The sequence below is a fragment of the Urocampus carinirostris genome, chromosome 12, assembly GCF_059441175.1.
Source record: "Urocampus carinirostris isolate Australia breed hairy pipefish chromosome 12, RoL_Ucar_1.0, whole genome shotgun sequence".
Classification (NCBI taxonomy): Eukaryota; Metazoa; Chordata; class Actinopteri; order Syngnathiformes; family Syngnathidae; genus Urocampus; species Urocampus carinirostris.
Window position 1 is genome coordinate 9,820,335 of NC_142360.1, and position 12,905 is coordinate 9,833,239.

The following is a 12,905-nucleotide window of genomic DNA, read 5'->3' on the forward strand; positions in this document are numbered from 1 at the left end:
GAAACATTTTCTAAGAATCAACCATATTTGACACACAATCATGAAGTGGAATCATATTGGTTTAATAGTTCATATTATGTTTATTTATTATATGTAAATAAATGCATACATGCCAAACTTTTGATATTAAAAAGCAGTAGATTTTATCGCACACTCAATTCTTACGTCCATCCATCCATTATCTGCTCCGCTTATCCTCAGTAGGGTCGCGGGGGGTGCTGGAGCCCATCCCATCCTCGGGCAGTGGGCAGGGGACACCCTGAACTGGTTGCCAGACAGTCGCAGGGCACACAGGGACAGACAATTCGCTCGCTCATTCACACCTAGGGACAATTTGGACCGGCCAATTAACCTGACATGCATGTTTTTGGAATGTGGGAGGACACACGCATTAACCACTGCGCCGCCGTAGGGGGCGAAAAGGAGTACTTGAAAGTGTAATGCGGTAGTGTTAGCAGGTATTTATATTTAAGAAAAGATTTACAAAACGATACCTTATTATCTATTATCATAATATTTAAGGTAGGTTACTAAGGTCAAAGCCGACTTTACTTCCTCAGAAGTCTGGCGTCCTTCAACATCTGCAAAAAGCTTCTGAAAATATTCTATGAGACAGTTGTGGCAAGCGCCCTCTTCTATGCGGCAGCGTGTTGGGGAGGCAGCGTCATGAAGAAGGATGCCTCTCGTCTCAATAAACTGGCGAAGAAAGCGAGCTCTGTTGTGGGCACAGAGCTCGACAACCTGACAACAGTAGCAGAGAGACGGGCACTGAAAAAGCTGAGGTCAATCATGGACAATTCATCACATCCACTACACAGCATTATATCCAAACAGAAGAGCAGCTTCAGCGACAGACTGCTGTCACTGTCTTGTACCACAGACAGACTGAAGAGATCTTTTCTTCCTCATGCCATGAGGCTCTTTAACTCCACCCGGCGGAGTAAAGGCCCACATTAAACCACACCCCCTACATTGCATATTACCGGTCTTTTATTGCAGTGTGTATTTTATGTAACACTATTTAAATACTCTGTACAACACGCTACAGTGGGTATTAGCACGTCACATTGGGTATTTGTATATTGTATTCCTTTTGCTATATTATTGTATTGTTCTCAGCGAAGGGATGCTGCTGGAAATGTGAATTTCCCTGCGGGGATGAATAAAGTATCTATCGCTCTCGCTCTCTCGCTCTCGCTCTCGCTCTCTCTCTCTCTCTCTCGTTGGCTGAATGATAAAGCATAATACCTAAAAAATAAACCTAAAATTTTGGAGTTGACATTCTTTTACTGATCCACCCTGCCATCAGAACAGAAGATTTGGATCCGGACTGAGTTTACATCCCTGACCTATAATGATCTCATCTCATCTCATTAGCTGCACCGCTTATCCTCAGTAGGGTCGCGGGGGTGCTGGAGCCCATCCCAGCAATCATCGGGCAGTGGGCAGGGGACACCCTGAACTGGTTGCCAGCCAATCGCAGGGCACACAGGGACAGACAACTCACTCGCTCAGTCACACCTATGGACAATTTGGACCGGCCAATTCACCTGAAATGCATGTCTTTGGAATGTGGGAGGAAACCGGAGTGCCCGGAGGAAACCCACGCAAGCACGGGGAGAACATACAAACTCCGCACAGTAAGGCCGGGAGCTGGATTTGAACCCACGCAGGAGGTTCCCACGACCTCAGAACTGTGCCGCACACGCGCTAACCACTGTGCCACCGTGCTGCCCTCTATAATGATATTTTAAATAAAAAAAAAAAAACAAACAAACCCAAACACAAATTATACACCTAAGGTTGATTTCAAATCCTGCAAATAACATATTCATTTTTAAATACATTGTCCGTGTTTCTGTACAATTAGTTCAAACACCTACAATTCTGGTTGGATACATGGGCCGAGCATTGTAGATGCCTCCTGTTTAAGTTTTTTTTTTTTTTTTTCAATTGACATTGGTCTTAAAACAATCCATTGAAGGTCACTCTTCAAACTAAACAGCAACTCTTCCATCACAATACAATGGTCCACAATTTGACTAATTACTGCATGGTAAATGTTAACCAATGCCAATGTTTTATGAGCAATTCTTGTTGTGACTATATTGTCAGTTGCTGGACTCTATATCTTTTCAGTGTGCCGTTGTACAATTCCCTAAGCGGCCCTGTAACTGTCCAGGTTAGACTGTGATAAACCTTTGCTGTGATTGGTGTAGCGGCAGTGATTAACCATGGGCTGCTTTGCTGCTGGCATGTTAAGTGTTTGGTTCCCTCCCCTGGGCCAAATAATGATTTGTTGAGAGCTTCGATTTTAGTTGTTTGCCCTGTGACCTTTCCTGCAATTACTGTCTCTGGATGCATCTTCGACACGGTGCTGCTGATTGCCTCAGGCTCACCTTGAGTGATGGGCTCTTTCAGACTGCCCATAAAAGTGAAACTTTAAAAATTCAGCCCCAAAGCTAGTTTCCAATGGCGAGATGAAAGTTGGCAACCGTCAAACAAAAATTTGTCTCCTTTCAACCTGCGGCTGCCTTTTTTAGTCAGCCCCATAACATTCCGACAGTTCGCCGAAAACTATAAACACTGTGTCGCTCACCAATTAATAGATCCGACAGAGCGCGCTTAGACCCGCCTACCATAGTTACGGTATTTATGTATCACACGCGGAGCCAATAGACCGGCTGAAACGGCAAGCAGTCGCTGTTCCTGATAGTATAGCCGTATAATTTCTTCCTTATTATGAAAACCTATCTCAAAAGACAGTGGAAATGGTTTTCAATCATTATATTTATGGCATCAAAGTGCCCTAAGTTGCTCATAACCCTGTAAGAATGAATGCAAAATGTTAGCTATAAATCCTGGAAGTCAGAAGCCATGTACCGACTACACGTAAAAGCAGATTCAGATTTGTGAGAGATAATGGTATATAAAGTATATAATAATTTAATTACAAAACACCACCTTTGCTTGTATTTGTTTGTGTCATGTGCTAATGAGGGCGCAGTGACAATATTCAAAGAAAGTGGGACCCCTCCGCTTTATAATGTACCTTCTCCCCCTAGGCCATATCTTTAGGAAATTCAATATTTCCTTCCACTGCTTCGCGGATGACACCCAGCTTTACCCTTCCTGCAAACCCAACTCTATGCTCCCACCACCTGACCTCAACTCTTGCCTTGCTGAAATAAATCATGGTTCACCGTCAACTTCCTAAAACTGAACAGCAATAGAATGGAACTACATCTCATGGGCCCCAAATCCACCCTCTCTGAAGTTGACTCCTTCTCTCTTTCCGTTGACAATTCCTTAGTTTTTCCCTCCCAACTGGTCAAGAGTCTGGGTGTCATCATTGACAGTACACTCTCCTTTAACTCTCATATAAATAACATCACCCGGTCAGCCTACTTCCAATTGCGCTTCATCAACCGTCTCCTCCTCTCCCTCACCCTACACACAACAGCCATCCTCGTCCATAGCATTGTCACCTCTCGCCTCAGTTACTGCAATTCCCTTCTCTACGGTTTACCTCAAAAGTCTTCCAGTAAACTTCAGCTGGTCCATAACTCTGCTGCACGCATCATCACCAATAACTCCTCTCGCCATCACATCACCCCTGTCCTTCAGCAACTTCACTGGCTCCAAATTTACCATAGAATCAATTTCAAAATCATGCTCTACACCTACATAGGCATTCATAACCTTGCCCCTCCCTACTTCTCCGACCTCCTTCATACTGCCATGCTATCCCGCACCCTCATATCATCTTCCTCCCTCGATTTCACAATACCCCCTGTCCGCCTCAGCTCCATGGGGAGCAGAGTTTTCAGCCGCTCTGCCCCCTAGCTCTGGAACTTATTGCCACCTGATCTCCAAAATTCTGCAACCCTGTCCTTTTGATTAACACCATTCTCTGCCAATAACAGGCTTTTTTCCATGATCCATAGCCCGCATTGGCCTATAAGGGGCTTTTTTGATAAAATCAAGATTGCTTTTTTAGCTTTGAATATCATTAGGTTGGCCAATGAAATTCCCAACATAAATACTTAGACGTTTGCAGTGTGTATTCAAATCAGAGCCGTAAGTAAACATGCGCAAACGCCAATCGTAATACATTTTTACAAATGTGCATAATCATTGATTGACTTCTGGAAAGAGAAGTCAAATGTTTACAACTCTTTCAATATGTCTAAAAAAATTGGCCAAAATAAATTACACATTTGCAAAGGTTTCAGTGTTTTTTAAATGGTCATTTCCAAATGCCCACTTTTGGAAACCTACCCTTAGAAAAAATGTGTAAAAAAATTATGTTTAGTTTTACAAATGGTGATCAAATTTGACAAGGTACCATGTAAAAGGCTTCAATCAATCGTCTCATCTGTTTCCCAGCTTCGATGCCCATGCTACACTTATCTGCAGGCATTTGATTGCAACAAAAATTTAAGTGTGAATAAAAACCTTCTATTTCTGTCTGTATTGTTGTATATTGAATGTTAGTAGCCCTTGCAGTGATTATTTCATTTTGGGACAAAACTTTAGAGTGTTACATATTAAAAGAGACCAAAACCCTCCATATTCTCAAAGCGGTTCAAGAACAGCATTCAATTAACATTGGGTCTTGGATTGGGATTTTAGGCGGATTTTACAGGAACGTTAAGGGATTAATTACTTAGGTGATTGAAATTGTCTTAGATATGTTCTAGGCCTTCATGAAAATACTTTGAGATCTTTTTCAGCTGTTTTATTCTGCTGTTACGAGTTACGATTAGTTCATAGTGTCTAGTTCAGATTCAGATTCAGATCTACTTTATTGTCATTCTAGTACACGTGTATACAGAACGAAATGTCGATACATCTGACCTGCACAGTTTCCTTGAATGTACAGATATAAATAAAATGTTGTATTGAGTGCTAATAATATACTAAATAATTATGGCTATGTATAGTATTTTACAGTAGCGCAAATAGTGCAAGAGGAGTAACTAACCAGATGTGCAAAATGGGCAGTCAGGTAAACAAGTCAGGTAAACAGAACAATAACACTGTAACAATAACGCTGTAAGTACAATAGTGCAGAGAAACAGTTAGTTAGTTTCTGCTCTACACATCACTATTGGCATCTTGCTCCAAGATGTATGACCAGACAAACAAGTCCACATGAAAATAAACTAAAACAATCACTTAACTTTTGATTTACAATGCACCGCTTTATTTGATTAATCTATCCCTCCATCCATCCATCCATTTTTTGCACCGCTTATAATCACCATCGTCAAAATCCTGGCTGTCTTCCTTTTTAATCTTCTTCTTAAAATGATAAAGTTGTACACGTGCTGTCTCTGGTAGCACATGAACTTTGGCGCCACCATGAAAAATCCATGAGTACTTCTGCAAACACTGAGGGCATTGTGTGTCACGCCAGTGTCCTCTTTTGCGCATGCGGGACACCTCTGCCATTCACACAGGAGATCACATACAAGTCACATTTAGTTGAATATGTGAAGAGTCTCACAAAATCATTGGATTCCATCCCCCAAAATCAGAATTGACCATAAGCGCTGCATTGTAAATTTAGCCATAGTCAAGCTAAACAGTACGCTTCCTCGACCTTCATCTCTCTAATGGAAGTTGGTCAGAGTGGGGCAGGTGGCTTCCTCTGAATGACTTGGAGGAACAAAAGAGTCGACAGTGCTTGCTTTCAGCTGGACAGCAGCAAATAAAGTGAGGAAATGCTTAGTATTCAGCTGGTATTGACCGCCTGCCCCGTTCACTGATGCTGTGACATTTGTGGACCAAAGCCCTCTGTAGCCTGGATACAAGTTCACTTCTTATATGCAAATTGTCTCTTGGTACTAATATACCAAATTCAATCTGATTTGATCTGGGTCTGAAATAATGGTGCCAAATTCAGATGTTCAGTTTGATATCTAATCATGACAATTTCAATCAGATACAACAATTTGGTTCTATCTATCCAAGTGGACAAGGTGTGCCATAAATTTCAGTTTGGCCAAATCAATACTTATTAAAAAAAAACAGTTGTGATACATCATGTACGTTTTTCTTTCTAAAAAATGCAACACAAAGTTATGAAGTATTTGAGCTCTCTCTAAATTATAGGTCAGTTTTTTGTTTCGGTCTTCTGTTTAATTAATTGAGCAATGCACAACTGCTTAATGCAAAAAATTCTTGCTTAGTCTATGCAACTGTGTTCTATGCGAATTTAGGATGGCACGCTATGCAGTCTCAATTTTGCCGCCAGCATTGTAGCTTACTGGCTTCTTCAACTGCTGTGTGTACTCAAGACCCCTAACAGGCTCCTGCAAAGGCAGTCTTTAAAGCTCACTGTATGAACTGGCACGCAGTGAAAGACTTGTGTTTTCTCGGCTGTAAGTCAAAAAAGCAGAGTGGGTGATCCAATGGCCCACCCAGAACATCCTTTGCTCCAGCTCCTCTCGAGGGGCCGGCCAGGTAAACCATTCCACTCAAGCTTGCACAAAGTACTGCACTGGTTTGGATTGTGTGAAAAAATGCACCTTTCAGGAATACGCACATGAGGGTGGAATCTGTGTGTGACACATGGCCCATAAAGCCACATTAGATGCCTGTTAATACACTTCTTTTGTAGTAGAATAGAATAGAATTTACTTTTATTGTCATTCTTTGATTGACAATAAACCATGCACCCAGAACGAAATGTCGATACACCTGACCCATACAGTTAAACTGTAGCGAGCCGATGCAGCCGCAGCCAAACAGGGCGCAGCCATTAGTTATTAGGTGACCAAACCCCCCAATTCCAATTCCAACCCTTAATGCCGAGCGCCAAGCAGGGAAGCAATGAGTACCAATGTTGTAAGTCTTAAGTATGACTCGGCCGAGGCTTGAACCAGCGACCTCCCAGTCTCGGAGCGGGCGCCCTACCATCTCGGCTATTGAGCTGTACAACACATATTCAAGGGTCGCACTCATATCTCACCAGAAGAATGTTAAAAAATTCCTCTTTCTACACATGGCAACACCATGAGGCCAAGTACCAAAATCCCAAAATGGATGGCTTTGATCATCAACCTGTCTCAGCGTTCCCAGGAGGCCCCCTAAACTTAAACCCCAGGTTCGTAACCAAAGGGGGCTGGAGTTAACAAGCACTACGATGTATTTGGTAACTGGCAAGTGAAATACTGTACGTCGTCTCACTTCATACGGAAGATTTGATTTGCATGTCTTGAACACGAGTTGATACAAGATTTCCCATTCCAGTGTGTGTTTAAAACTTCCTGTTCTTGTTGTGTGACCCATCTGGCTTCCACACTGTGTTTTCGGGCCTGTGTTAAGCGTGCTGAGCCTCATTTGCTGTGTTGTTGAGCGGCAACAAACGAGTGTGGGGGAGTTGTTTTACAGCAAAGTACTCTATGAAGCTTGAATGGATTATTGCAATATCCCTCCCTCTTCACCAGGAGATGAATTATTCCCACCACGCAAAAGCTGAGCTTGGTCTTCAATGCTACTCTTGTATGTTCACACTGCAGAAGAAAACTTTTTTAATTTACTTGATAATGTATGAAGTAAAAGGTGATAAATTGGCTATTTTGCTGGTCGTTTAGATATTCTTGTTTCTCAAACTATTGTAAGATAATGCAGTTGCAGTTGATCCAGTAAATCCTATTTTGATAGCGCCCTAATAAAGACTAAAATGAAGCCTTTTAAGCTATTGCTTCATAACACACAAGAAGCAGCAACGCAAACGGAACAAAGCAATACAGCCATATGTTCTATTTATGTGTTCCAACAAATATAATAGCTGCTCAGAAGCCAACCTTTACAGCTTTTAATTATGCGCCATCTCTGCTACTACGGCTCCATACCGGTATTGATGTTGCAGCATATTTTCTACATGCGGGTTCGCTGCATATCAATTTGTCAGGAGCAGACTGACGAAGTTGATTTATTGACATCATAAAAATAACCTGTCCCACCCCAAAAACTGTTTCCATGGAAACAAGGTAGATGATATCACAATGTTACAATGACTTTATCTTTATTTCCCATCTCCCATTTTATTGGTAAGTTTTACAGTTTTACAGGTTTTCTTTACAACCAGTGTATTTGTACCAAACGGATTTTCCCATGGTTGTTTTCTACTTTAATTTACCCGATACCGCCTCCTTTTGTCTGCTTGTGTGCTTCTTTCTGAGGCGCAGTTCCTGCATTTTACACAAGAAAGCCTTCAGGAAGCAATGGCAGAATCACAAGGCACTGAAATAACCTCGATGTACTATGCCCCTAAAAAAATGGCATTAAGAATCAATTGCATGCAGGGCTAATGGACTCAAGATGACATTTTGCCTCTCAGAATCTCCCCCCGCCCTGACTTAAATTCACAGACGGCTGCTGGAATTATTAGACGGCAAATTACCTGCTAATGAAAAACAAATGTCTTGACAAATGACCACCTGGCTGGTGGCTACACCACATACAGTGCTCTGAAAAAGTATATGCGCCTTCCTGTTTTTTGTGTTTTTTGCCTAATTATCAGTCACATTAATCAAGATGATTTTCGGCTAATGTGAGACGACTCTTTTTTTCTTTTTCCTCTGTGAAGTTGTTTTCGCCTGAAAAAACTCTTACGGATGCCTTTTTGGCCAGTGTCTTTCTTACAGTGAGTCATGAAAATTGACCTTAACTGAGGCTAGTGAGGCTTGCAGTTCCTTTTTTTTCCCCCTTTTCTTTTGTAGACTCCTAGATGAGCCGTCATCGCACTCTTGGAGTAATCTTATTTGGTCGAATACCGTACTCCTGGGAAGGTTTTAAACTGTTGACAGTTTTCCCCATTTGTGGATAATGGCTCTGACAGTGGTTTACTGGAGCCCTAAAGCATTGGAAACTGCTTTGTGACCTACTCCAGACTGATAGATTTCAATCACTTTTTTTTTATAATTTCTTCTGGAATATTCTTTGGATCGTGGCATGTAAATTGAGTTCTTGACATTTTGTAGCCTGGTTCACTTTGTCTAACTAATTACTTATTCACGTAGGGCCAGGTAGGCCTAGATTTTTTTTGGGGGGGGCTCTAATAAATTGAATCACTATTTCAAACTGCATTTTGTATTTCCTTGGGTAGTCGCTGTGTTATATTGAAATTGGTTTGATGATCTGAAACCTTTGCGAGTGATAGATATGCAAAAAACACAGATTTCAGGAAGGGTGCAAATCCTTTTTTGTGTTGGCTAACCTTAAGGCTAGTTCATGAAGTTCTTTACTGGATGTTACCTGCTCAATTTTAGGAGATATTGATGTGAGAGCGCTGCATATCAGGTTTTGGCAATGATGGCATGGGATGGTTTCCATCTACTTTGACCAAATTTCAACTGCTGACAGGCCAGACCATATAAAAATTTGGTAGATGCGTGGACTCTAAAAAACACAAATTTGTGGTAATCTAGCAACTTGGAAGCAAGCTGCTAATTACTTTTAGTACACTCTGTAAATGCACTGTCTCTGTGATAACGGGGTAGCTGATTAGTGTCAAGTTTTCTCACAAAGTGTCTTTGTCAAAACAGACGAGCGTTTGATTATTATAAATCTGCACCAGTTCAGTGCGGGTGACTGAAAACCAAAGTGTATTTTGAAGGCCATGTTCTTAAGCTGACTGAGTGGAAATATCTTCTATTTTGGGTGTTCGGCACACTTGATGTCCAAGCCAAACATTTCCTGTGTCGACACGTGCAAAAATAATGTGGTGCTGCGACGTGCTTTTTGTTTAAACATGTGTCTTCATCAATGCCTTGCGCAGATTGGGGCTGCATGGCCCAGTGGTAAAATGATTGTTTTTCAAGCCAAAGGTTTAATAAAAAATATTAACATTCAGTTTAGGGTGTTCTGTATTCATCTAGTTTCATCAAATTTCAAATTTGCCACTTAAGTGTGAAGGCAAGTTGCGAAAACATTTCTAAGTATGGTCATTAATTGTTATTTGTGATTGGGACCTGTAATGTAAATCCAGCTGTAAAATTCTGTGGTTTTATATCGTGCCCCTCTTAGAGGTTGTGGGCCAACAAGCCGGAGTGTGTCAGTGGCCAGTGTCTCTGTGCTGCGGCTGGAACAAATGACATCAGCTGGGAATGGGAATAGAGAAAAAAAACACATAATTTTTACACTGTGAAAGAACCCTCAGTTTTTTTGTCACTTACAATTACTGCTTCATGAAGTAAGATGTTGGCTTAATAATACACATGATTTTGATAGTTTTTTGAACACTAACAAATGCTTTACATTCTATATATCATTCATGTGCTCACACTTACACACTGTGTTCACAGCAAACGACTAGTACATACAGGGCAGACTAAGGGATGTATTGCTGACAGTATGGCTACAGCCCTTCCAATCACAACAAAATTCACATTATTTATTTACCATACATCTTAAATTTGATCAATCTAATGGGTGGGATCTCCATAGCAAAATGAGACTTAGACAAACAATTTTAAGTTTTTTTTTTTCCAATTTATTTAGGATAACACAAGGAGTACACTGTACAATCCTGTTGTAAAAACTAGGTCTTGAAAAGAGGATTTAAAAAAAGATAAACTAGCGATGTGGCTTTGACTTCCCCTCCTCCCAAAAGAAAAAAAAAAACAGCAATTCAGTAGAAATGAGAGAGGCAAATGTGTCTCATGTGGCTATTGAAGCCAGTAGAGCGGACACAGTTACAGTATAGGAGCCATTATGTAACCGCACAGTCCTTAAATCTTTGTCCCTCTTAGATTGGTCAGTTATTTCTTATTTACCGTGTCCTAAGATCTCATTGGCTTTGTGTCATTTACTCTCATTTAATTCAAGCCCTGGCATGGAGTCTGAGTTCCAGTACAAAATACAGTATACAGAGTGGTGGGCTACTCGTGTAACCCCCCCATTCCTGCTTCGAGTGTAAACAATTGGCGGTACCTCATTGGTTCTGTGCTTTGGTGTGTGTGATTTTGTCTAACGGGGTAATGTCAGGCCGCCTCACCATCACTGTGCGTTCTTTACTTTCTCTCCAGCACCTCCAAATGCTTCATTAGCCTCCGGCAAGAAAATCTAGCCTCCTCCTAAAGTCTGTTTACTCCTTTGCTTTCTTTCCTCCCCATCCATAAGATTTTACTTTTGAAGTGTTTGGGATTCACATCACTCGGGAGGTATTCCAGCTAGTTGTTGGATAAAAAGTGTCTGCTGGGGGTAGCTAGTTGGAGCTAAAACCTCCCTCATATAGTTCCCGAAAGCTGAATGGAGAACATTGATGCTTTCTCTTCCTCCTACCCCCCTACTCGCTGGACCCTCTTTTCTTAGATTGTCATCCTCTGAAAGCCCCTTTCAGTGTTGGGGGAAGGGGGGGTAGTAAGATAAAAAAACACTTTGGGGGATGAAAGGACTGGACATCGAAAAGTCTTAGTTGGGCATACATGTATGAGCCCTGCACAGACTTTGGGGCGTCAATCCTTGATCTGTTTTCTTTTTCAGGGGAGGGAAAAATATCTAATATGCTTTGTAGGGCCTAAATTTTACTCCCCATGAATCTGAGAAGTACTTTCCAAAAATGTGTTTTTCAGCTCCACATACAAAGCCAAGTTCAGAGAAAGGAAAATATTCTGTTTTGGTATTTTCATTTTTGCCTGAGATAGGATGGATTGGGATTATGTTTTCCAGCCTGCATCTTTTAAAACCCCACATATTGACCGATTTGAATTGAAACAGTTCCTTGGCACATCTTTACACATTTGAGTAAGTCGAGGTGTTTTATTTTGACAAAAGGAATGCTTTCTTTTGCGGAATGTATACTGCAGTACAGTAAAAGCAATTACATTACCATTTAAATATTTTCTTGGAGGAGTACAGTGCTTACATTTTTACTGCAATTTTGAAGAGTGGGGGAAAAAATAGAAACTTTTTTTCCTAAAAACATTTTGTAACCAATATCCAAAAAAAGAGTAATTTAATTCTGGTGAAATATCCACTTTTAATACAAAGTGTCTTGACTCATATGTTATTGTGCCCTTTTGCACATGGCACACTTGGCCTTGATATTACTGCCATTGCTGGGATCTCGTTCCAAAAACGGTGTTTTCCCGTTCATTGTTGGTTCATATGAACTGCTGTCCCTAAAAATGGCTGAAAAAGACGTTTTTGTCCCAAGGAGTTTGAGCTTTATGTCACTATAACATTAGAAGCCAGTTCCAAACTGGCTTCTGGGTTAATTACTCAATCAAAGGTGAATGGACAGATGTGATTTTTTTCGGCTGTCTGTTCCAGACAGAACTCACAGAAAAAGACTAATGCCTTCAATACTAAAGGGTTCTATTGCAACTCATCATTCTTCAATAACAAGGGGTTTTCACTGTGACAAACTTGAACAAATGCTCTCCCTTGATTGATAATTCCACTATTCCATTGTCTGATGTTCCAAAAAGATTATTGCTTATCTTGTGTTGCGTGATTTGTTAGTGTTTAACGTTTAGAAGGCTCATTGAAGCATAAACTGTCACCTCACTCATATAAGAGCCGCGATTCTGCCTACCTCTGCCACATACTTGACTATGTAAAATGTATTGCTGTATTTATCATAGTACCACCTTATAATTTCAGGGCATCCCTCAGCTGCCATGCGCCAAAGCACTCTACAATTATGACGGCAAAGAGACTGGTGACCTCAAGTTTAGCAAAGGTGATGTCATCATCCTTCGGCGTCAGGTGGACGAGAACTGGTACCACGGTGAAATGGGTGGCGTGCACGGATTCTTCCCTACCAACTTTGTACAAGTCATCAAACCTCTGCCTCAGCCGCCGCCCCAGTGCAAGGCATTGTACGACTTTGAGCTCAAGGATAAAGAGGCGGACAAGGACTGCTTACCATTTGCCAAGGTAGTAGC

The 12,905-nt window shown here is 41.2% G+C and overlaps 1 protein-coding gene across 1 annotated transcript in view; it reads left to right on the forward strand.

The window, feature by feature from the left end:
* Positions 1-12,905, forward strand: part of sh3rf1 (SH3 domain containing ring finger 1) — a 50,570-nt gene that overhangs the window by 13,266 nt on the left and 24,399 nt on the right. The window contains exon 3 of the mRNA XM_088349555.1: positions 12,622-12,897. Coding sequence (XP_088205681.1) covers positions 12,622-12,897 — 276 coding nt within the window. The remainder of the gene's footprint in view (positions 1-12,621; positions 12,898-12,905) is intronic.